General features: G+C 41.2%; 1 protein-coding gene across 3 annotated transcripts; it reads right to left on the bottom strand.

Moving 5' to 3' along the window:
- Window positions 1-827: 827 nt before the first annotated feature.
- On the bottom strand, window positions 828-20,864 carry slc16a6b (solute carrier family 16 member 6b). Of its 3 annotated transcripts, none has more exons than XM_061749277.1 (6): window positions 20,787-20,864; window positions 8,646-8,879; window positions 4,882-5,025; window positions 4,054-4,182; window positions 2,402-3,304; window positions 828-2,305 (listed from the first exon to the last, which is right to left on the bottom strand). In XM_061749277.1, exons 2-6 carry the CDS (start codon window positions 8,875-8,877, stop codon window positions 2,046-2,048), a joined length of 1,668 nt encoding a protein of 555 aa, XP_061605261.1. In that variant the 5' UTR covers window positions 8,878-8,879; window positions 20,787-20,864; the 3' UTR covers window positions 828-2,045. The 3 variants fall into 3 exon arrangements, with proteins under 3 accessions (XP_061605261.1, XP_061605260.1, XP_061605262.1); XM_061749276.1 differs by lacking the exon at window positions 20,787-20,864 and adding an exon at window positions 14,929-15,365; XM_061749278.1 differs by lacking the exons at window positions 8,646-8,879; window positions 20,787-20,864 and having other exon boundaries at window positions 4,054-4,345; window positions 4,882-5,021.
- Between the last annotated feature and the right edge of the window lie 249 nt (window positions 20,865-21,113).

Raw genomic sequence — 21,113 nt, 5'->3', positions numbered from 1 at the left:
GCTAGCCCATCATTTTTATTGTTGTTGTTGAGTGTTTTCTTCATGGGACTGGGTTAGTCGTGTCCAAACCAAAAGAAATAGATTACACTTTGTCAGACCATAGATCCATCTTGGATGCCTGCCCCACCTGAAGACAAAGCGCCTCTTGGTATAGCTATTTTGGTCACTGAGGCACAACCCCCTTGATCACAAGAAGATGGCAATCCCTCAGGCGGAAAGAGAAAATATTAATAACAATACAGAAAAATAAGAAAAAATAAAACACCTTTATCAACGTAACAATTATTTTTTAGAGAAATCAAGGATTTTCTCCAATAAAAAAATTGCGAAAACAACAAATATAAAACAGAACATTTGATATTTTGTTTCTTTGGGGGTAAAAGTTGCTTTTTACTCCAAAACCAGCATGCAGAACTAGAGGCCGGGTGGCGCTTTTTGTAAGGGTCTGGCAGTGGCACCAAGAGGTCATTTGTCCTGTCTGTTTTGTAACAAGCACTCATATCTAGTCCCTATGTATGACTGAGAAATGCTCACACTTGGAAAATAGGATTAGCCCAGTTGACAGAAAAATATATGATATACCTGTTTTTGTTGTTAATCATTTACAAAGTATCTCAAAACATAAAACGCTACTATGAATTTAACAGCGCTTCATTGCCTGCTCAAATTGCATCAGCTTCAGAAAAAAGATGGCTACTAAAGGGAAAAGGAATCATGGACCCCTCCTGTCCTGCATATAGCCAGCCATGGATCATGTACTGTAAAGTTGGTACAGGATTAAATCATTTGATTGGAAAGTTATTAAAAAAAAAACACACATCCACAAATTTCTCAATTTGCACCTTGTTTTATTTAAAAAAATACAATAAAATCAATGCATAACAGGTAGCTGGCTGCCAAGTCTTTTGTTAAAGAAATAAAACTGGCACTAAAAATGAATGGTCATTAAAACATTATATATAAAAGTTAAACAGCAACTATGAGAGGGTTTGTGAACTAAACTTCAAGTGAGTGTGTGAAGATCTCTTCAGGAGGGCATCTTCTTTGTCCTGGCAGAGCCTTCCTTCACACGTTTGCATAATAGAACATGCATACCCATCTCATGTAATGTGTACCATTGCATTTTGGTGTACACTTCTTTCCAATGGGTATGCTGTTGTGTAACAAGGTAATTCTACGAGAAATAAATAGGATCAAAATAACAAGATTGTACAGATAAAATCAATGCCATTAGCAAAAGCAACAAGAATTAAGGTGGTGAAGTTTTTAAGGCGAAATCTTTGAGGGGAAAAAAACACTGCATTCAGATCACCTAACACAAGTTCAAAGATGAGTGGGAGCTCCCTGATTTACTTAACGATTAAGTGATGCAATATTGCTGTGACTTAAAGAAATGTAATATATTTAATAAAGAGAAGTCAGACAGGTTGTGTGTATCGATAACATTTTGTATTTTCATTGCTTCATATGCACTCAGGTAACTAAAATAATACAAGACTTTAGGTGCTGTTTCTTTCATCAGGCTTTTCTGCACAAACATCTGAGTCTTAATGATGACAGACATGCTCACAGGGTGCATGCATTAGCATGAGCAGGGATCGTGCACTGCACAACTTAAGTCTTGTTGTGCTTGAAGCCTTCACCGTCTATAGTGTTTGCTCGTGTAGAGTCGAGTTGGAGGAGTGTGGTACTAGACCTGCTCCACGTGTAAAGTGCCCTGAGACAACTTCTGTTGAGATTTGGCGCTATGTACATAAAACTGAATTGTTCTGGTGGAAGTTACAGAGGCTTGTGAAAATCTTTAACCAGCTGACATGGAGATGCATCAGAGCACAGTCTATCTACTAAGGTTTGAAACCATGTGCTCAGCATGGTGGTCTTTGGTCTCCTTTAGGAGTGAGCTTCAAGTTTGTCAGAGTGAGTGAATGACACCTGAGATTGTAAACGAGCAGCAGTTGTAGATAGGTGATGGAAATTCTGTGGCCTCTTGCTGTGTGTTGGACTTGTATTTTGATAACTATTGATACGTTGAGCCTCCCCTGGGCTCATACTACACAAATGTTGTCTTCATCCATAGATTTTTTGATGGGACTGTCCTCCATTCCCAAGTCCACCTCCAAAAAGTCAGGCTGGTCGTTGTCCTGGGAAGTTTTCTCCTCCTCCTGCACAAGCTCACCTTTTTGTATTTGGCACATGCCAGACTTGACTGGTGCAACCAGAGCAAGGCAGATGGCACTGAGCCCCATTCCAACAGCACAAGAGTAGAAGGCAGCACCGTAATTATCTGTGATATCCACCAACACACCTGGAGATAAAAGTAACAACATTTTAGGATGGAAAAAGAGCCAAGCGATGAAGGTAGACTAAACTGAGATTTAAAAAAATAAATAAAAGGTTATACCTCCTAAAGGTGGTCCGGCAAGTCCAGCAAAGCTCTGAATGAAGACATATACTCCCACAGATGACCCCATTTTGTGGATGCCGACCACATCCTCTTCAGCCAGCATGGGGATGTGTGTGGAGCCCACCGTGCCCAGGAAGTAGCCATAGACAGCACAGCAGATTACTAGGCCCCAGAAGTCCCACACAATGGTGAAGGCCACAAGCACCAGGCACAAAAAAACAACACACCACAGCAACACCAGGGTCTTTCTGCAAGCGACTTTGTTCAGCAACACCCCGATGGACAGACGGCCAAAGATCTCAGCCACCGCCATCACAGAGAGCATATAGGACGCCATGCTAGGCTCCACGCCGTGGCTTTTACTCAGTTCAATGATGTAGAGCTGAGGGGCAAAAAAGCCCAGAGTGGCGAACAAGCCGAAGAGTGAGTAGCAAATGAAGGCACCATCTTTCAGGACAGAGAAGTCCAGCAGTTTGGATCTTGGTGGTTCAGGAACATCTGACACTTTTGACTCAGCATCCACTTTGAATGGGGAAAGGGGGTTGGACAATGATAGTTCCTGGTCCTCTTTGTCCTGCAGCTCCCACTCTGCCTTGATTTCCGCCCCTGCGTTCCCCAAATCCACATTGGAGGCACAAAGGGAAGTGACGCCTGAGTCCTCGGAACCCTGGGAAACTCCAGAACTGATGGAGATTCTGGTCTGTTCGTTTTCGAGCTCATAAACATCCTGCAGGTGTTTCAGAGAGAGTGACTCTACCACTTCAGTGTCATCCTTTTCAAGCTCTGGTTGGATGATGATTGGACAAAGAAGAAGGCCAAAACCAATAATAGAAGACTGAAAAATCCCAAGGACAATGAAACAGTACCGCCATCCAATATGCTCCTTCAGCTTCATGAAGGCTGTGGGGACACAATCGAAATTATAGTTTAGCGTGTGAATACTAAATTGAGCATTCATTGTAAACTTCCATCCATCCATTTTCTGAGCAGCTTCTCCTCACTAGGGTCGCGGCCGTGCTGGAGCCTATCCCAGCTGTCATCGGGCAGGAGGCGGGGTACACCCTGAACTGGTTGCCAGCCAATTGCAGGGCACATACAAACAAAAAACCATCCGCACTCACATTCACACCTACGGGCAATTTAGAGTCTCCAATTAATGCATGTTTTTGGGATGTGGGAGGAAACCGGAGTGCCCGGAGAAAACCCACGCAGGCACGGGGAGAACATGCAAACTCCACACAGGTATTGAACCCGCGTCCTCAGAACTGTGAGGCTGCATTGAAAATAAACATTGTCTCCTTTGTTTTTGTATTATTTTACTCAGTCCAAAGTATGAACTTGGCATATAAATACCTGTGTTTACCTGTGCCAGGTTACAAAAACAACAATAGCAGCTGCTAAAATGTGATACAGCGGTGCCGTGACTTGCAAGCTTACAGTAATTTGTTCCATGACCACATGCGTAATTCAAAACACAGATCTCAACTCCTCTTTCCCCACTGGAATGAATAATTACATTGTTTGTAACCCTTTCCAACAGTTTGAATGATTTCAGAAGGAACATAGCCTACTGCACATACTAAACGTCAGTCTTATTGACAAAATTATTTGTCTTAGCAGCTGAAAGTAATGGTTAATTGAACACTCACCTGGGGCAAACGCAAAGATGGCGACGGATTCTCCGGAAGAAGCAACAGAGGTGACAAGGGCTCGCAGATTGGAGAAGTACTGGGCAAGAATTGTGACGGTGGGGAGGAAGCAGAGGCAGTAGCCGAGGCCTGTAGAAAGAGGAGACAAGAAAAAGGGGACATGACAGCCACTGGCCCGCATGGTAGGAACACTGCATGGCTAGAGGGTTGGGTCAAAGTTCAACGTGTCAGGTCACTCCTGTGTCAGAGTTGGTGGGTTGCTTGTGAGGGTTCAGCTTTACAACAACAGCAGCTGCAAGACAAAGGCATGTAAAGACAAAAAAAGAAACGGGGAGAGAAGAGAAAAGGGATGGTCGAGTTAGTTGTGGTCAGTTAAAAGGTAGACATGGTAGTCAGGGTGGGAGAGCTAGCAGTGCTTTCTGTCCCATAAAAGAAAACAAATTCACATCCACACCTCATTTCATGAATTAACTCATTATCTGCAAAGGAATTTTGATTGTATTACTTTCATACAGTCAACGTATTAGGTCTTTCTTTGCCACTCAAACCAGATCTGAGTATGTTTTGTGTCATAATTTGCAGCAGAAGTTGTGCCCGTCTTTCATAGACAGTGAAGTACACCTTCATTGGACAGTTCTGGAAGAAACCGATTTGGCTGTTGACACTGCTAGAAGTCCCTTTGGTTCAAAATAAACAAGGTGTCAGACAAGACATGTCTGCAACAGTACAGCCATCACTGGGTAAATGTCACATGGCAGGACAGACAGGCAAACGACACACAGCTGGATGCATTGATGGCTGCGAAGGAATGGGGTTCACATGAATTACCTGAGACTATGCCAATGGTGATGTACATCTCATTGATGGAGTTGGTGAAGGCAGAGGTGATGGTTCCCAAGCTGATGAGGAACCCCCCCATCACTACAACAGGGCGATGACCAAAACGGTTGCTCAAGACGGTGGACAGGGGGGCTGCGGGTAAAAAATGACACCTGATAATTATCTGCATAGAGGTCAACATTACAAGTTTCGTGCCAAAACTAATCAGCAATCATGGACTTCTGCCTGGATCAGAATACAAGATTTTAGCCCCGTTATTGGCCCGATTTACTATCAGAAATGATTTTCCAGATTGGGCCTGACATATTTTCTGTCAAAATTCCTTGTCGATTGACATAATCCATGATCATGATTTGGCCTTATGATAGCTCTACAATGACAAAATGAAAAGTCTAGCATGTTTTGACTTTTTTGGCATATCTTTCATGGAGTGTGACATATAAATGAGAAACGTCTGACACAGCACATTGATGTCGACCAATAGGATTGCGCACACAAACTAATGTTTACCGAAACGTTAGAGTATGAATCAACAGAACGGCGGCATAATGTTCAGGTACAAACATTAGTGCTAGCACTAGCTAGCGACCTACAGTGGGTACGGAAAGTATTCAGACACCCTTAAATTTTTAACTTTTTGTTATGTTGCAGCCAAATCTGAAATATCACATAAGTATTCAGACCCTTTGCTGTGACACTCACATATTTAACTTGGGTGCTGTCCATTTCTTATGGTCATCCTTGAGATGGTTGTACACCTTCATTGGAGTCCAGCTGTGTTTGATTATACTGATTGGACTTGATTAGGAAAGTCACACACCTTAGACCTTACAGCTCACAGTGCATGTCAGAGCAAATGAGAATCATGAGGTCAAAGGAACTGCCTGAAGAGCTCCGAGACAGAATTGTGGCAAGGCACAGATCTGGCCAAGGTTACAAAAAAATTCTGCTGCACCTATGGTTCCTAAGAGCACAGTGGGCTCCATAATCCTTAAATTGAAGGCATTTGGGACGACCAGAACCCTTCCTCGAGCTGGCCGTCCAGCCAAACTGAGCAATCGGGGGAGAAGAGCCTTGGTGAGAGAGGTAAAGAAGAACCCAAAGATCACTGTGGCTGAGCTCCAGAGATGCAGTTGGGAGATGGGAGAAAGTTCTAGAAAGTCAACCATCACTGCAGCCCTCCACCAGTCGGGGCTTTATGGCAAAGTGGCTCGACGGAAGCCTCTCCTCGGTAAAAGATACACAAGAGCCCGCATGGAGTTTGCTAAAAAAAAAAAAAAACACCTGAAAGACTCCAAGACATAATATTCTCTGGTCTGATGAGACATTTTGGCCTTAATTCTAAGCGGTATGTGTGGAGAAAACCAGGCCCTACTCATCATCTGTCCAATACAGTCCCAACAGTGAAGCATGGTGGTGGCAGCATCATGCTGTGGGGGTGTTTTTCAGCTGCAGGGACAGGACGACTGGTTGCAATCAAAGGAAAGATGAATGTGTCCAAGTACAGGGATATCCTGGACGAAAAACTTCTCCGGAGTGCTCAGGACCTCCGACTGGGCCGAAGGTTCACCTTCCAACAAGGCAATGACCCTAAGCACACATCTAAAATAACGAAGGAGTAACTTCAGAACAACTCCGTGACTGTTCTTGAATGGCCCAGCCAATGGCCCTGACTTAAACCCAATGGAGCATCTCTGGAGAGACCTGAAAATGGCTGTCCACCAACGTTCACCATCCAACCTGACAGAACTGGAGAGGATCTGCAACGAGGAATGGCAGAGGATCCCCAAATCCAGATGTGAAAACCTTGTTGCATCATTTCCCCAAAAGACTCATGGCTGTTGATGGAAAAATGTAAATAAGTTATCATGTGTTGTGCTTTTCTGCTTGCTTCTACTTAGAGAAATGTTTTATCACTGCGTGTGTTTTCTCCCACAGGATGAGTCATGTGCTTGCAGGTGCAAGGACAAATTTGAGCTGGAGTCTTCCTGTGTCTTGATAAGAAGTATATAATTCTTCTACTGTCTCAACCACAACAAAGAGTGTTATGTGCTGATCAACAAGCATGTATGCCCCCACCTTTTTGGCGTTGTAACTCATATGTAACAAGGGAACTTCCCTAAAGTAATGAAAAGAGAGAATCCGGCAGAGTGAACTCAGAAAATGGTTGGAGACTGTAACTAAGTACACTCTTGACCGTTTTCTCCTTGCAAGTCTGAAAACTGAACTACCTCTGTGTCTGTCTTGATTTTCTACAAGTGTTTTAGGTGTCTTGAACCTGACAGCTGTATTACCTTAAAAGGGTGCTGCAAGTAAATACTGAGCAAAGGATCTGGCTGTGTGATATTTCAGTTTTTCTTTTTTAATAAATCTGCACAAATTACAACAATTCAGTTTTTTTCCGTCAATATGGAGTGCTGTGTGTACATTAATGAGGGGAAAAAAATAACTCAAATGATTTTAGCAAATGGCTGCAATATAATAAAGAGTAAGAAATGTAAGGGGGTCTGAATACTTTCCGTACCCACTATACATAATGTTATGTTGCCTGCTTAATAGCGCTATTAAAGGTATATGACCATCTGTGTTGGGAAAGTTCATTTTCTACACAAACTAGTTCAAAGTTCAGTTCACCATTCCAAAAATGAACTAGTTCAGTCAATCTTAAAAACATTAAGAAAAACGTGTTGCTTAAATGATGTTTTTTTTTTAATGAAGAATTAAAACAAAAACAGGACCTTTGTCCTTAATGTGCAAAAAAAAAAAAAAAACGCAACACAGTGTGACAGGAAAGATGGTGAAAGGACATTGATAACTTGGCATTATTCCTTGCAGCTCTGGCAGACTATATTAAACTATTTTATCTTATCTATTTTTTATATGACAGTGTGATTGTACATTGTTTTAACTAAAGCATTCTGAGTCAAACAATATTTTTCCCAGTAATCCATTTTTACAATTATGTACTGTATTACAAAAGAACCGAAGAACACAACATCCTGAACACAACTCTCACACTCACGCAGCTGCGACTTCCCTGCCTATAAAAACATAAACATTAGCCCAATGATCTTAAAATAGAGGACACAGTGATTTATCATAATACATGTTGTGTAGGCGGCATGGTGCACGACTGGTTAGAGCGTCTGCCTCACAGTTCTGAGGACCGGGGTTCAATCCCCGGCCCCGCCTGTGGCGAGTTTGCATGTTCTCCCCGTGCCTGCGTGGGTTTTCTCCTGGCACTCCGGTTTCCTCCCACATCCCAAAAAACGTGCATGGTAGGTTAATTGACAACTCTAAATTGCCCGTAGGTGTGAATGTGAGTGCGGATGGTTGTTTGTTTGTATGTGCCCTGCGATTGGCTGGCAACCAGGTCAGGGTGTACTCCGCCTCCTGCCCGAAGATAGCTGGGATAGGCTCCAGCATGCCCACGACCCTAGTGAGGAGAAGCGGCTCAGAAAATGGATGGCTAGATGGACATGTTGTGTATTGTTGCCAGTCTTCCGACCGAGACAGGATTTTATGGCAGTAGTCTAAAATAGTGCCATCCTCGGGCCAAATTTGTCTTGTCTGATCCAGCCATAAGTCACTGATGATTTGTACACACTCTTAGTACCCACAGACCTTAGTATACTTTTATACACGTCCACCTGTTTCATTATGACACATGCCCTGAACAGACTTTTGTTTTTTGATGAATACTTTTAAAAATGAAGAGAGCAACAAAGCATTACACCCCATAAATAACTCACCAGTGAAAGTAAAGATGAAGACACAGATGGAGATGACCCATGACACCCGACTGTTACTCTCCTTAAATTCCTCCATCAAATCCTGGAGAAAGATTCCCAGGCTCTTGAGGGTCCCATAGGTGCAGATTTCCACCATGAAGAAGGAGACAGCTACAGCCCAGCCCCAGCCACCTTCGGGCACCTCTGGATAGACTTTTGGACCCAGAAAACCCTGGAAATTGGACCCCCTCATGACTGCAATGAGAACAGAAAGAATGTCTGAAATGACTGAAAGTGGAATACATTTTCTTACAAACCTGTGAAACTGAATAAACTTGTCAAATTTAATTGTTTTCTTTATAGAGGAATATATCATTGTTCAGTGTTACTACAGTTGAATCAAGTGCTTGGCAGGTTATACATTGTAATGGTGGTATTGTTTTTTTGAGTCTTTAATTTTCTATTCTACTTTTTATTCTTGAAAGACAAACCTGGAGTTGCAAATTACCCCAAATTTGTTTTATCTGCACCATACAATGACAATAAAGGCTTTCTAAACTGTTCTATTCTAGTCTTGCAAATGGGATTTTGTGATTGATGAGTATATCACTTCATATGCAGGTGGTGTGATTTCAGGCAAGGTATCGTCATTCAAAATGTATTGTGACAGGGTACATCCGATGGTCACTGATCCCACCACCACAAACCTCGCCAAAGCCTTCAACCCCTAATCTCTAACAATGAGTCACTGTAGCCGAGCTGTAAAAAATTAGTCTTGCATGAAAAATGAAATACAAATTGAAATCTACCCCTCGGGTTGGCAACGACAGCCACTAATGTGGGTGGTGGGGGTGGGGGTGGGGGGTACAATTTAGTTTCTTTCTCTGGTTTCACACAAGACCATCACAAGACAGCCAAAAGTGAGCCTTGACTAATTAATGTAACATCTGATACACAACAGTTGATTGTTTCACCTTTGAATATTGAGTGACCTATTAATTAATACTTAGGCATCGGCATAGAAATTTGTTACTTTGTCACACAAGACAATCATGGGGCACTAAAACATACTTGTAAGACACAGGACAACATTGTCCAAGTGTGAAAGCGGCTCAAAATGTCACATTAAGCCAAATGTCTTAAGTGCACCGCAAGCTCTTAAATAATCTATTTTTTTTTTTATGTGCCCAATAACATCCAATTACTATCCATAACATGATGAGAAGGTATGGAAAGTTATGCCTATTAACAATGATTAGACCTTTACATTGGGGGAGCCAAACTAAAAGTATGACTGAGAGTCAGCAGCTGGCACATATTACTGTGCACTGTACCTACACCCAAAGACACCACATAGTTTTCAAGAGTAGGCTGGTGATACCTTGACGAATTCTTGTCAAATTAATTTCCTTAAGGAAATTAAGACTCCATGTGGTTGGTAATGCACCTGTGTTTCAATAGCTTAGAAATATTTTTTATCTGTGGTAATGCACCTGTGTTTCAATAGCTTAGAAATATTTTTTATCTGTTCCTCCCCTCCTTTGTGGCTAATAGTCAACTTTGTGTCTCACTTATCAATTTCCCAATTTTTGGACGGTTTTGCATATTTGCCTGGAATTAGCTCACAAAGGCTTTGCACACACAGTGACGGTTTTTGGCATGTGTGAAGTGTGCGACCGCACAGGGAGACACAGCATCCATCCATCCATCCATTTTCTGAGCCGCTTCTCCTCACTAGGGTCGCGGGCGTGCTGGAGCCTATCCCAGCTATCATCGGGCAGAAGGCGGGGTACACCCTGAACTGGTTGCCAGCCAATCGCAGGGCACATAGGAACAAACAACCAGTCGCACTCACAGTCATGCCTACGGGCAATTTAGAGTCTCCAATGAATGCATGTTTTTGGGATGTGGGAGGAAACCGGAGTGCCCGGAGAAAACCCATGCAGGCACGGGGAGAACATGCAAACTCCACACAGGCGGGGCCGGGGATTGAACCCGGGTCCTCAGAACTGTGAGGCTGACGCTCTAACCAGTCGGCCACCGTGCCGCGGAGACACAGCAGATAAAAGTTAAAGCTGGAGTTCTCGGAGCATTTGGAGTGGCAGTAAATGTTTAAAAATGTTCATCGGCCTGCCTCCCCCACAGCCCGAATGGATTTGAAGCGCAGACATCAACCTGAAGCTGAACACCTGTTATTGTGGAAATGATAATAATGGGGGAAATTTTTAATCATTTCACAAGTTATTTACGGTACCATCATTTTTGTCCAGTGCAGTTTTTTTTTTGTTTTTTTTTACTAATCCTGATGGACCACAATTCAATTTGAATATATTTTTTATTTGCAGTAGGGTACTTGAAAAAAATAAATTACTGCATTACTTTTTTCCGTCTTAAGTTATTTGAGTGACAATTATGAACTTTTCTCTTTTATTATAGGTGTTCCATCATTTTATGTCCCTGCATGTACAGTATGTTAACGACAAAAGGAGTCCCAGCCATTTTAAAAACTAGGCTTTAGAGAAAACTCTTGAAGACGTAAGGAAAAAAAAAAAAAAAAAAACTTCAGGCTTTGACGTTTAGACTTAAAAGTGTGCATTTACAATGCATCCTCCTATTCACACAGTATGCTGCCATGGAAGAAAGGTAACTCTCTCAGTATCAAAAGCAACTGGGAGCTTAATAAAAGTGGTTGAACCAAACAATATTTCAGTTGCTAGATGACCAGTCAACCTACCCCTCTATGCGGTACAACCCTAGTCCCTATCTTCCTGATGATGTAACGACTGCAGACAGAGCTGCAGAGAACAGCCAGGCACGTGAAAAATTGTTTATATGGCACTTGGAGTTCACCAGTAAAATGTGAACACTAGAGGGAGAAAATCAATTTACACAAGTGCTGCTTCATCGAAGAAAGGTATCAAGAGTTTGAATTTAGGCTGGAGTAGGCACCTTGTCGATTTCCCATTGGGCAACTGCTGCCTTGCTCGAGCGCATATTAGCTGTGAAAAAAAGATGGGTCGATGAGATTGGGGTGCATTCATTCCAGACAGTCCAGGTTTCTTTAATGGAGTCATTACAATTATCTCTTGGCATTAAGATATTGATCACTACTTAGAGTTCCAAAACAGTTCATTAGATATAAATATTTTACGACAACCTACCTCACATGCAATTGAACTCAAACAATCTTAAAGGTGACAGACATATCACACCATTACAGCTATTCCACAAATTGAAATACTTCCCAGGAGTGTTAATAAAATGTCTGCAAGATGCGGTCAAAATTCCATAAGGACGAAGAATTACAGTAAAATGATGACCATCTCTAAACCACCCCTCTAAAGATTCAAATTAAATTTGCCTCATTTCTTTGCTTTTTTGTTTTTGCCACCAACTTGAGCCATGCCCATCTCCACCTTCACCCAATGCCTGCTTCAAGCTGTGCCACATGAATAGCATCCTCCTCTTTAAACACTCTCATTCTGGAAAATAATTGACTAAAATTGTCTTTCAAGTCATTTTTCCATATTACCAACTTCAAAGGCTAATCCCAAATGCATCCTCCAGAAAAATATTAAGTAAAGTTTAAAAAAAAAAATGTTCTGGGCCATTTCTGAATTTGGAGTTAGTTCATTCTGTGTTGTGACATAATGCTTAACATCGCTCCGTCGCTTAATACATTTAACATTAACATCCGTAAACTAATTAGATAATTGTAGGCGAGTTTCCTAATAAATACAAGATGTACAAGCGGATTTGCTCTTGTCGCCGATGTTACGTGTGCTTCACGTTCCGCTGGGACCACAACCTCAACACGAAAATACAAAAGACCAGTGCAACAAATACAACACTGGCTGATCTGATGAGCAAAAAATGTTGCTTAAACGTAAGAGTAGCATATTGTAATCAAGTAAGAGTCCTGTTACTCGACGATAAGGTGACTCAAGTAAAAGTAAGAAGTAGCCGTCTAAAAAATTACTTGAGTATGTGTAAAAAGTACACAGTGAAATAATTACTCAAGTACTGAGTAAATAGTGAGTAACTTTAGATTTTTTTTAACCACAGGATGAACATCAATAAAATAAAAATAACAAAATAAAATGTTTTTTACTGTAAGGTGTTTTATCAAGTTATAAGTGGGCGGAAATATCCACATTTGGGTGGATAGTGTCAGACAAATACAACAACACATGAAAGCTGTTGTTTCTGTTCGTCTAAATGTAAACACGAATAGCGCGCCGTTGCCTTCATGGTAACGACGACCTTCCCAAAATGTCCACCACGTAGGCACGACAATCAGGGCTGGCTTATCTAGTGTTAATACCTATGCCCGGGAAGCCCAATAGAAGACGTTGTGTGAGAACATGTGACTTGTGTCGTTTGATTGGCAAGAACGACTTAAACGTCACTAGTACTTAAACTGGATTGGCTCAAACAAAGCCCAATGCAGAAGTTGAAGTCTCACGCACGAAATAATTGATAAGTATGCAATAATTGATAAATAAAAGTAGCGAGTGGCATTTAGATAATTGAAACGGAGTAAAAGTACTGTTACTTCTTTACAGCTGAAGCGGCTGAAGTCGTTTTTCTGGTTTCGTAAACTCCTGTGACTCCAAAGCAGGTCCCGAGTGCACAAGCATAACTCCATCCGCCTGAGGAGTAATATTCAGAAATTACATCTGTGTGTGGATGGTGGTTGTGTGGAATGGATCTAGCTGCCAGCATTCAAGGAGTACGAAACAGCCTATGATGACAACAGCGACCCCCCCCCCCAGGAAAAACTCATCGGATCTGTACGATTCACGTAAATAGCCTATTTTGTATTTAAAACGGCGAATTTTGTCAAAAGGCGGCTTATTTGCATGTATGTTCGAAGAAGCTAATTTGTTGGCGCTGTCTCATGTAAATGAGCCACTGCTCCCGTCATCCCATGCACGCAGGACTATGGAGCAAAAATCTTGGGAGACTAAAAACATTTGGATTTGACATTAAAAGAAACAAGAGCTCACCGATATTTACATCTGGAACACATATATACACAACTTACACCACATTTTTAGGTGAGCAAAGGTATGAGACCAAATAATATTTTTTATTTTGTCATGTTATTAGTATTAATACTTAGTTGTAACTAATTTGATTGTAATAAGTGCATCAAGACTGTGCCCACTGACATCTTGGTTCTTCAGGACATTTGAAATTGTTATACTGAGTAGCACCAATGTTTGTGCAATGCTTGGATTGGTTTTCCATCTTCTCTGGGCTTCATATTTGCTTGCTTCGCCCATAGACAACCCAAACTATGCACTTTAAACTGCATACATTCCTTGAAGTCTCGGCGCCCTTTGCACAATGATCATGGCACCGGACTATTGCTATATTAGTCATTCAAACTGATTTAAGTGCTAGAGGACTCTGCATCTTTTTGCACAATTGTCAAAAAATAAATAAATAAATTTGTACCGGCATTACCAGATAACTAGCAACGCTTTATTGCTCAGTGACTGTTTTTGGCTTTCACATAGCAGTGGTGTTGCAGCCTCGGAGCACACATCGTTTGGTGAGTTGTGGGATTTTGGATGCCCACCAAAACACGTTGAGCTGGCCACCTCGTGCAAGTAATTCGTGGCTGGAGAAACTGTGAGGATGTCACTATTTACAACTCCCAATTTTGACCAACACTAGGAGCAAAAATCTAAGCAGCTAGCCTAAATATACCTTTTCTGCCATCGGCAGCACAACAGTGATTTTACTCGGCAGTGAATTGTTTAATTTCCCTTAAAGGATGAATATACTGTATGTATGTCCGTCCGCGCGTGCGTTTTCACTTTTTGAAGATGGAGGCACTGTGATGCAGAACACATACTGACTGTCGTGGTGGGATTTGTACGCAGACCAAGCTTTATATATATATTTTTTTGTTTTATTTTGTGTATTTATCTTTCGCCTAAGCGGCCATTAAAGAAATGTGTGCCATGTGGTCAGGATATCCGCAGTGATGTTAGTGAATGCATGTTACAGGATGCCTCGAAACAACCCACAGCACTTACTGTCCTCTGCTGTTTGTATAGGGAAATGACAGACATTCGGATATGTACCTGTATTTTTCACCCATTTGTCAATGAAATCAAACGTTAACCCCGACTGGTGTATTAGTGTGCTATGCTCTACACGTTTTATCTATGTAATAGAGAGAATACATCCACACGAACACGAGAAACAAAGCAGCCTACAGAGAGCTAGCAGGCGGCTGAGACCAGACAGCATCTAACAGCAGCAGTCGCAAAGCAAATGTATGACTTACCGGCAGCGAGGTGACCGGAGAATAACAGTAGAGTAGAGGAATCGTTGCCTGGTGGTGGAACTAACACTGATTTTTGATCTTCTCTTTCTTCCTCATTCCTTCGTGGCTTAAAGTAACGTCTACTCGACGGGCAGGTGAAGTGTGGAATCGTATTCGAGTCTACCCAAAAAACATCTCATTCCCCACAAAGTTACTTGCCGCTCCAAGTAATTAAGACATGAACCGGCATTAACGATTTAGTCGAAAATATCCCTTTGCAAAAAAATGCGTCGGCGGCGGCGGGAGCATCTCCTCGTCCGGTCCGGTCCGCCAGTCAGCCGCTGTACTCCTGCCTGTTTTGGCAGCTCTTTACCGGCTCAAGCCGGTATTTAAACGCGGGCGTCATGAATGCGCAGAGCTCAAGAGAGCGGTGGCGTGCAGCGCGGACTGTCTCATAGCTGCTCTTTCCGGCTAGCAAAAAACGTAAACGTCGCTAATATTTTTAATGTGGCAAAGTGTCGCAGAAGGTGTGGAAAGCCGTTTAGGCATTTATTCGCTATCTTATTGGTGCGTTGAGTTGTTCATGTACTCGTACGCTTCCTTGTCTTCTGAAACAACACAACGTACAAGTAGACTGACTAGGGTGCACACGAGTATTAGAAGGACTATGGTGCACTACTAGAGCGACTATAGTGCACAAATAAAAAGACTAAGAAGCACTAGTAGACCGACTAGGGGGCACTAGTTGAATGACTGAGACATATTAGTAGAATGACTAGGGTGAACTCCAGTGGCTGCGGAAAGTATTCAGACCCCCTTAAAATTTTCACTCTTTTTTATATTGCAGCCCCTTGCTAAAATCATTTAAGTTAATGTTTCCCTCATTAATGTACACACAGCACCCCATATTGACAAAAAAAAAACAGAATTGTTGAAAGTTTTGCCGATTTATTAAAAAAAGAAAAACTGAAACATCACACAGCCATAAGTATTCAGATCCTTTGCTGTGACACTCATACAGTAATTGAATGATGAGGGGACACTAGTAGAACAACTAGTAGAACATCTTGCGCTTTACTAGTAGCACCCAGTTGTTAGCTAGTGCACAGTTTTGCCTCACTACTAACATGTAGTTGTCTAGTATCTATCTACTAGCATGCCAAAGTTGTCCTACGAGTGAGGGCAAAGAGGCCACGAGGACATGGACCTTAAGATGGATATCAAGGATAGGCTATTGAATAACTGCTCAAATGCTTTTATGGAAAGTCATTTAAGCGTTGTCAATGGCAATGAATGAATTAAACTTTAACTCATCCAATGTGAACGAGTTCAAATGCAAATGCAGAAATATCGAATTTGAATGACTTTAGTACAATTCTCTCTCTCTCTCTATCCATCTATCTATCTATATATTTATTATCTTTTTCTGGTTCCAAATTAAAGCTGGTAATTTTTTATGTTGGGTATTCCAAGTTAATATAAATTCCGCAACTTGGAAACAAAATCTTAACTTATTGAAAAGGTCTAACAAAGAGGTCTTTGATGTTATTTAATCACACAACGAGACAAACTCTGAGAAGACAATTTAGTTTATTGACAGACAAGTGCAAGATTTTCACATAACTATAAAATTGTGAAATGGTAAGTGTTAAAGCTAGGGACGTAACGATATCTACACCTCACGGTTCGGTTTTATCACGATATTAATCCGATGGTACGATAATTATTGCGATATCGTGGGGAAGCTTTTTTGTGAAAAAGACAGGTTTAAATTACATATTACCATCCATCCAATGTTTACAGTACATTCATATCCTCTAACTCCAAAACAGTATTATTTATGCAGCAATATTAAATGCTCGCAACAACAAAACTGTAAATTGAGAAATTTTCTTTTCAATAATTTAACAGTATTTACTGTATTGTCATATTTTTTTTGTTTATAACATTAGAAATTGGATACTGCCTACTAACAGTGATTTCTTTGCTTGAGTCCAAAAATTAAAGTAGTCATAAATGAAGGAACACTCTTAGAAGCATAAGAATCCTTTGTTTGTTTTCCTCCCTTAGTGATGTAGGATGATTTATTTTTCTGAGCAGCCTCTGTAGTCCTCAATAGTCCGGTGCAATGACCATTGTGCAAAGGGCGCTGTAGTCTGACTGTAGCAGCCTGGCTAAGCAGTGTGGCTGCGTATAGCCGGCCCAAAACAAAATTTTAAACGACTCATTATTTTATACCGAGACAAGACCACGATGATATTGAGGCACTTTTAATTTCATAATATCACGGTGGTATGAATATTGTTACATCCCTCGTTAAGGCCTTTTCACACTGCACTTAGCAAAGCGCAGTGCGCTGTTGGTAAACTATAATTAACACAGACCCCACCTTGATGCGGAATGTACGGAAGTGTCGCTGTATTGAATGTAGCAATGTAAAGCAGCGAAATAGGTAAAGATCCCTCTTTCCTTTGCTGCTTGGAGATGTAACAACCATTTTACCCTCAAAATCAGATCTCATGGAATAAGACTGAACACTGATGTTTAATTGTAGTTGGTCATTATAACATCATTTTGGGCAATATTCTCCCATTGGTGTGGCAAGTGGAGTTTCCCTGAGACATGACTGCCATAGAAATCCATTTGGAAAATCTGTTGACACTTTAAATGTGAAATTAACCCCCGTAGCATATGTCACATCGCTCATCTAACAGGCTACAAATGGAGTTTTGTTTTCACTATAATATTTATTAAATAAATACTGTACAATGTATGTAATTTAATCAGAATACTTTGCTGATGAGTGAATGTGTTTGGAAGGCCCTTCATGAGAAAGCGAGTGACCCAGATGTTGATCAGTGTTGCCCAGCAACCACACTTGCGCCACACACGTGTCACTAGAACGGATTTCACGACCGATGATGACATAGATCAAATAAAAACAAAGTTATTCCAAATCTAACACACCGTCGCACTATTAAGATGACTGCAGTTGTTGTGAGCGCCGTTTTCAAACTCCAAGCCGCCATGCTGCATGTTTGAAGTGAAAATGCCCCTCGTAGGTGCATGAAAAATAGTCTGCTGTCACTGAATTTATCTTCACCAATTAATATATGTCGATATGTCGACGTTCGGCCATCAAATGTGGTGAGCGTATATGGGCCAGGTCTTCGTCAGCATGCCAAGTCAGCCGCCAGCAACCGTCGGAGGTTCGGAGCACAAGGAGTGAATCAAAACGTCTAATATGATGCTTCACCTGAAGGCATTAGATTTGAAGTTAATTTGAAGAAGTTTTTGGGAGAATACGCACTCGGACGGATATGAGAGGCAATGCCCACACTTCAGGTTTACTCCGCCCAAAATACGCAAATGGCCAGGAAGTGCGCAAATGATCGAATTAAGTGGACGGCGGAATGAGCACAGTCAGAAAATTGAATCAAGCATACGAGAGAATATACCTCTTAGCGAACAAAATTTGCTGACTTTCTAGCTTATCTCGTAAGACCTATAGGTGCACATTATCATCCCATCATCCTAGAACACCTCGACAGTGCAGGGACCTACGCGAGGATCCTGTTCGTGGACTTCAGCTCAGCGTTCAACACCATCATCCCTGAACTCCTTTCATCCAAGCTTCTCCAGCTCAACGTCTCACCAGTGGATTTACAGCTTTCTGACGGGCAGGACACAGCAGGTCAGGCTGGGGGAGGCCACCTCATCCACACGCAGCATCAGAACTGGGGCGCCCCAAGGTTGTGTCCTCTCTCCGCTGCTCTTCTCTCTCTACACGAACGACTGCACCTCAGCGAACCCGACTGTCAATTCCATCACAACATGCTGGCAATTTTTTGACTTGAGTTCGTTGTCACATTTCTGTGGGGCCAATTATGTATTACTCGTGCACTCACTGTAGTTGTCTCGCCATGGTGCACTATTTGTATATACTGGCCACTCATGCCAGAGTAGCATCTGCTCCATTTGCACACTGATTGAGGAGCATCTGTAACATTTGCACAACCAACATTGTCCCAGATTATCGCACTACTTGTCACTTTAAACCGCATACACTCCTTGAAGTCTCAGCGCCCTTTGCACAATGGTCATTGCACCGGACTATTGCTATATTAGTCATTCAAACTGCTCTAAGTGCTAGAGGACTCTGCATCTTTTTGCACAATTGTCACAAAAAAAAAATGGACCGGCATTACCAGATAACTAGCAACCCTTTACTGCTCAGTGACTGTTTATTTTTTTGTCAATGTCTTTCTGTCTCCAAAGTGTTCTGTAAATTGTCTGTTGTCGTACTAGAGCGGCTCCAACTACCGGAGACAAATTCCTTGTGTGTTTTTTGGACATACTTGGCAAATAAAGATGATTCTGATTCTGATTCTGATTATCGTGGTGAACGCACACTCCAACGAATGAAATCTTTTACATTTAACAAATTTGCTTTAAGTTAGCTACTCAAATTGTTGGTAGTTGCCGAACTAACATTTCTCATACTACAGTATGTAGATCTCCCAAACATACTGTAAAGGGCTGGGAAAGCAGTTAGAAAACAATACAGTACAGTATCTTTCGAAAGAGAAGGGTTATCTTTTCTGCTATTTCCTTGCCAGTGATTACCATTATTGGTAGTTCAATTTATATAAATCACTGACGCTCAAAACAATTATTCAACTTCAGTTAAATGTAAATGTTATTGCTAATTTTTCAGAAACCCCACGTCAGATCCACATTTTAGGGTCTCGTTATTTCAGACATAGATTAAATAGTTCATGTTAATGGCACCAAAAACATTGTATGTATTGTTCTGTTGACATTGTGTTTACAGCTACCGATGTATTTAACTTACTGTGGTGACGAATATTGAAATATATAGGAGTAAACATTTATAATCATTAGATTAAAAGTTACATATGTTCTTTTGTGGTGCATATCTGTTTCCCAAATATGTTTGTGTGTGTGTACACCGGTGAATGAGAGGCAGGGTTGGGTATATTTGTTGTCTATGAACTAAACAGGTTTCTTGTCTATGAACTAAACAGGTTTGCTCTGGTTGGGAAGCAATAAACCGGCGCCCGCCGGTTTCAGACGTGCGCTGTAGCAAGCCGGATCTGAGTAAATCATTCATGACGTGTGAAGTCGATTCCCCATATATAAAGCGTTACCAACTTTGAAGTTCATTTCCCCTCAAACATGACTCAGAGTCTGACACAATGTCTTGACACAGTGACACACTGTTACAACAGAGAGCTTTTGCGTGGGATGAAAAACGGCCCCAGATGTTGCTGAGTGCTTGACTCAGTGGAAAGCCATCTTACTATCTTACTGTCCACCGGTCATTGAAAGAAACCAACATCATTGCGCAGACACATTAGCACCCGATTGTAAAAGCTGGTGAGTGTCTTGTCAAATTGAGCAAAATATTTCATCAAGGGCTGGTACAAGCTTGATGAGACAAGTTTCTGGAGAATTAAAATAAACTGCAATATGTCTTTACTCAGTTTGACAGCTGATTAAATAATTTATAGAGCTCGGGTATCCATTTCAACATTATTTAAATATACACTTATTACTTATAAAAAAATAAAACACCAATTCAACTATCTAAACTTTTTAGTGTGGAAAAAAAATTAAGAAACTGCAATGTCTTTTTACTCAGTTTGACAGCTGATTCATTTCTGGAGCTAAAATTGACTTTTTTTCTATATTATTAAAATATACACCAATCCAACAACTATCTAACCTTATTAGTGCAAAAAAAAAAGAAAAAAAAAAGTTAAATTGCAGATTTCCCAAATTCTAATGATTTTTCAAGTAATAATCTCAAATACATATTACATACTGTAGATATATTTACAGTATGAATCACTCACCTGCTATTGGCTGAGTCTGATACTGACCCTGACTTCTGGTATGTTACTCAAAAGTGCCCTAAACTAAACAGCTGCTTCAGGGCTTATGACAAAGGCACAGTTGCAGGCATGTGTTCTCATGGTGGCCAGCCCTTAAATCTGATTGGACCTTGAAATGCCATTCAAAACCACTGACAAATGGCCAAGTTTACACAGCTCAATAGTCAAAAACTTTCATATGAAAACATTGATTGTTCTGTTTATATTTACAGTTGGATGTATTAAACAGCATTTAGTATATGTACAGCATCTCATTAAAGTGTTAGATAAGAATGTAAAAAGGGTATT

Source organism: Phyllopteryx taeniolatus, chromosome 16 (assembly GCF_024500385.1).
Source record: "Phyllopteryx taeniolatus isolate TA_2022b chromosome 16, UOR_Ptae_1.2, whole genome shotgun sequence".
Classification (NCBI taxonomy): Eukaryota; Metazoa; Chordata; class Actinopteri; order Syngnathiformes; family Syngnathidae; genus Phyllopteryx; species Phyllopteryx taeniolatus.
This window is presented reverse-complemented; position numbering and strand designations above follow the sequence as displayed.

What these genes read in the sequence shown, in the direction of transcription:
- slc16a6b (XM_061749277.1), bottom strand. Translation starts at nt 8,877, where the DNA reads ATGAGGGGGTCCAATTTCCAGGGTTTTCTGGGTCCAAAAGTCTATCCA. An exon ending in CTTCATCTTTACTTTCACTG is followed by an intron (nt 5,026 to 8,645) that starts GTGAGTTATTTA and finishes TTTTACCCGCAG; the next exon opens with CCCCCCTGTCCACCGTCTTG. An exon ending in TGCCGGACCACCTTTAGGAG is followed by an intron (nt 2,306 to 2,401) that starts GTATAACCTTTT and finishes TTTTATCTCCAG; the next exon opens with GTGTGTTGGTGGATATCACA.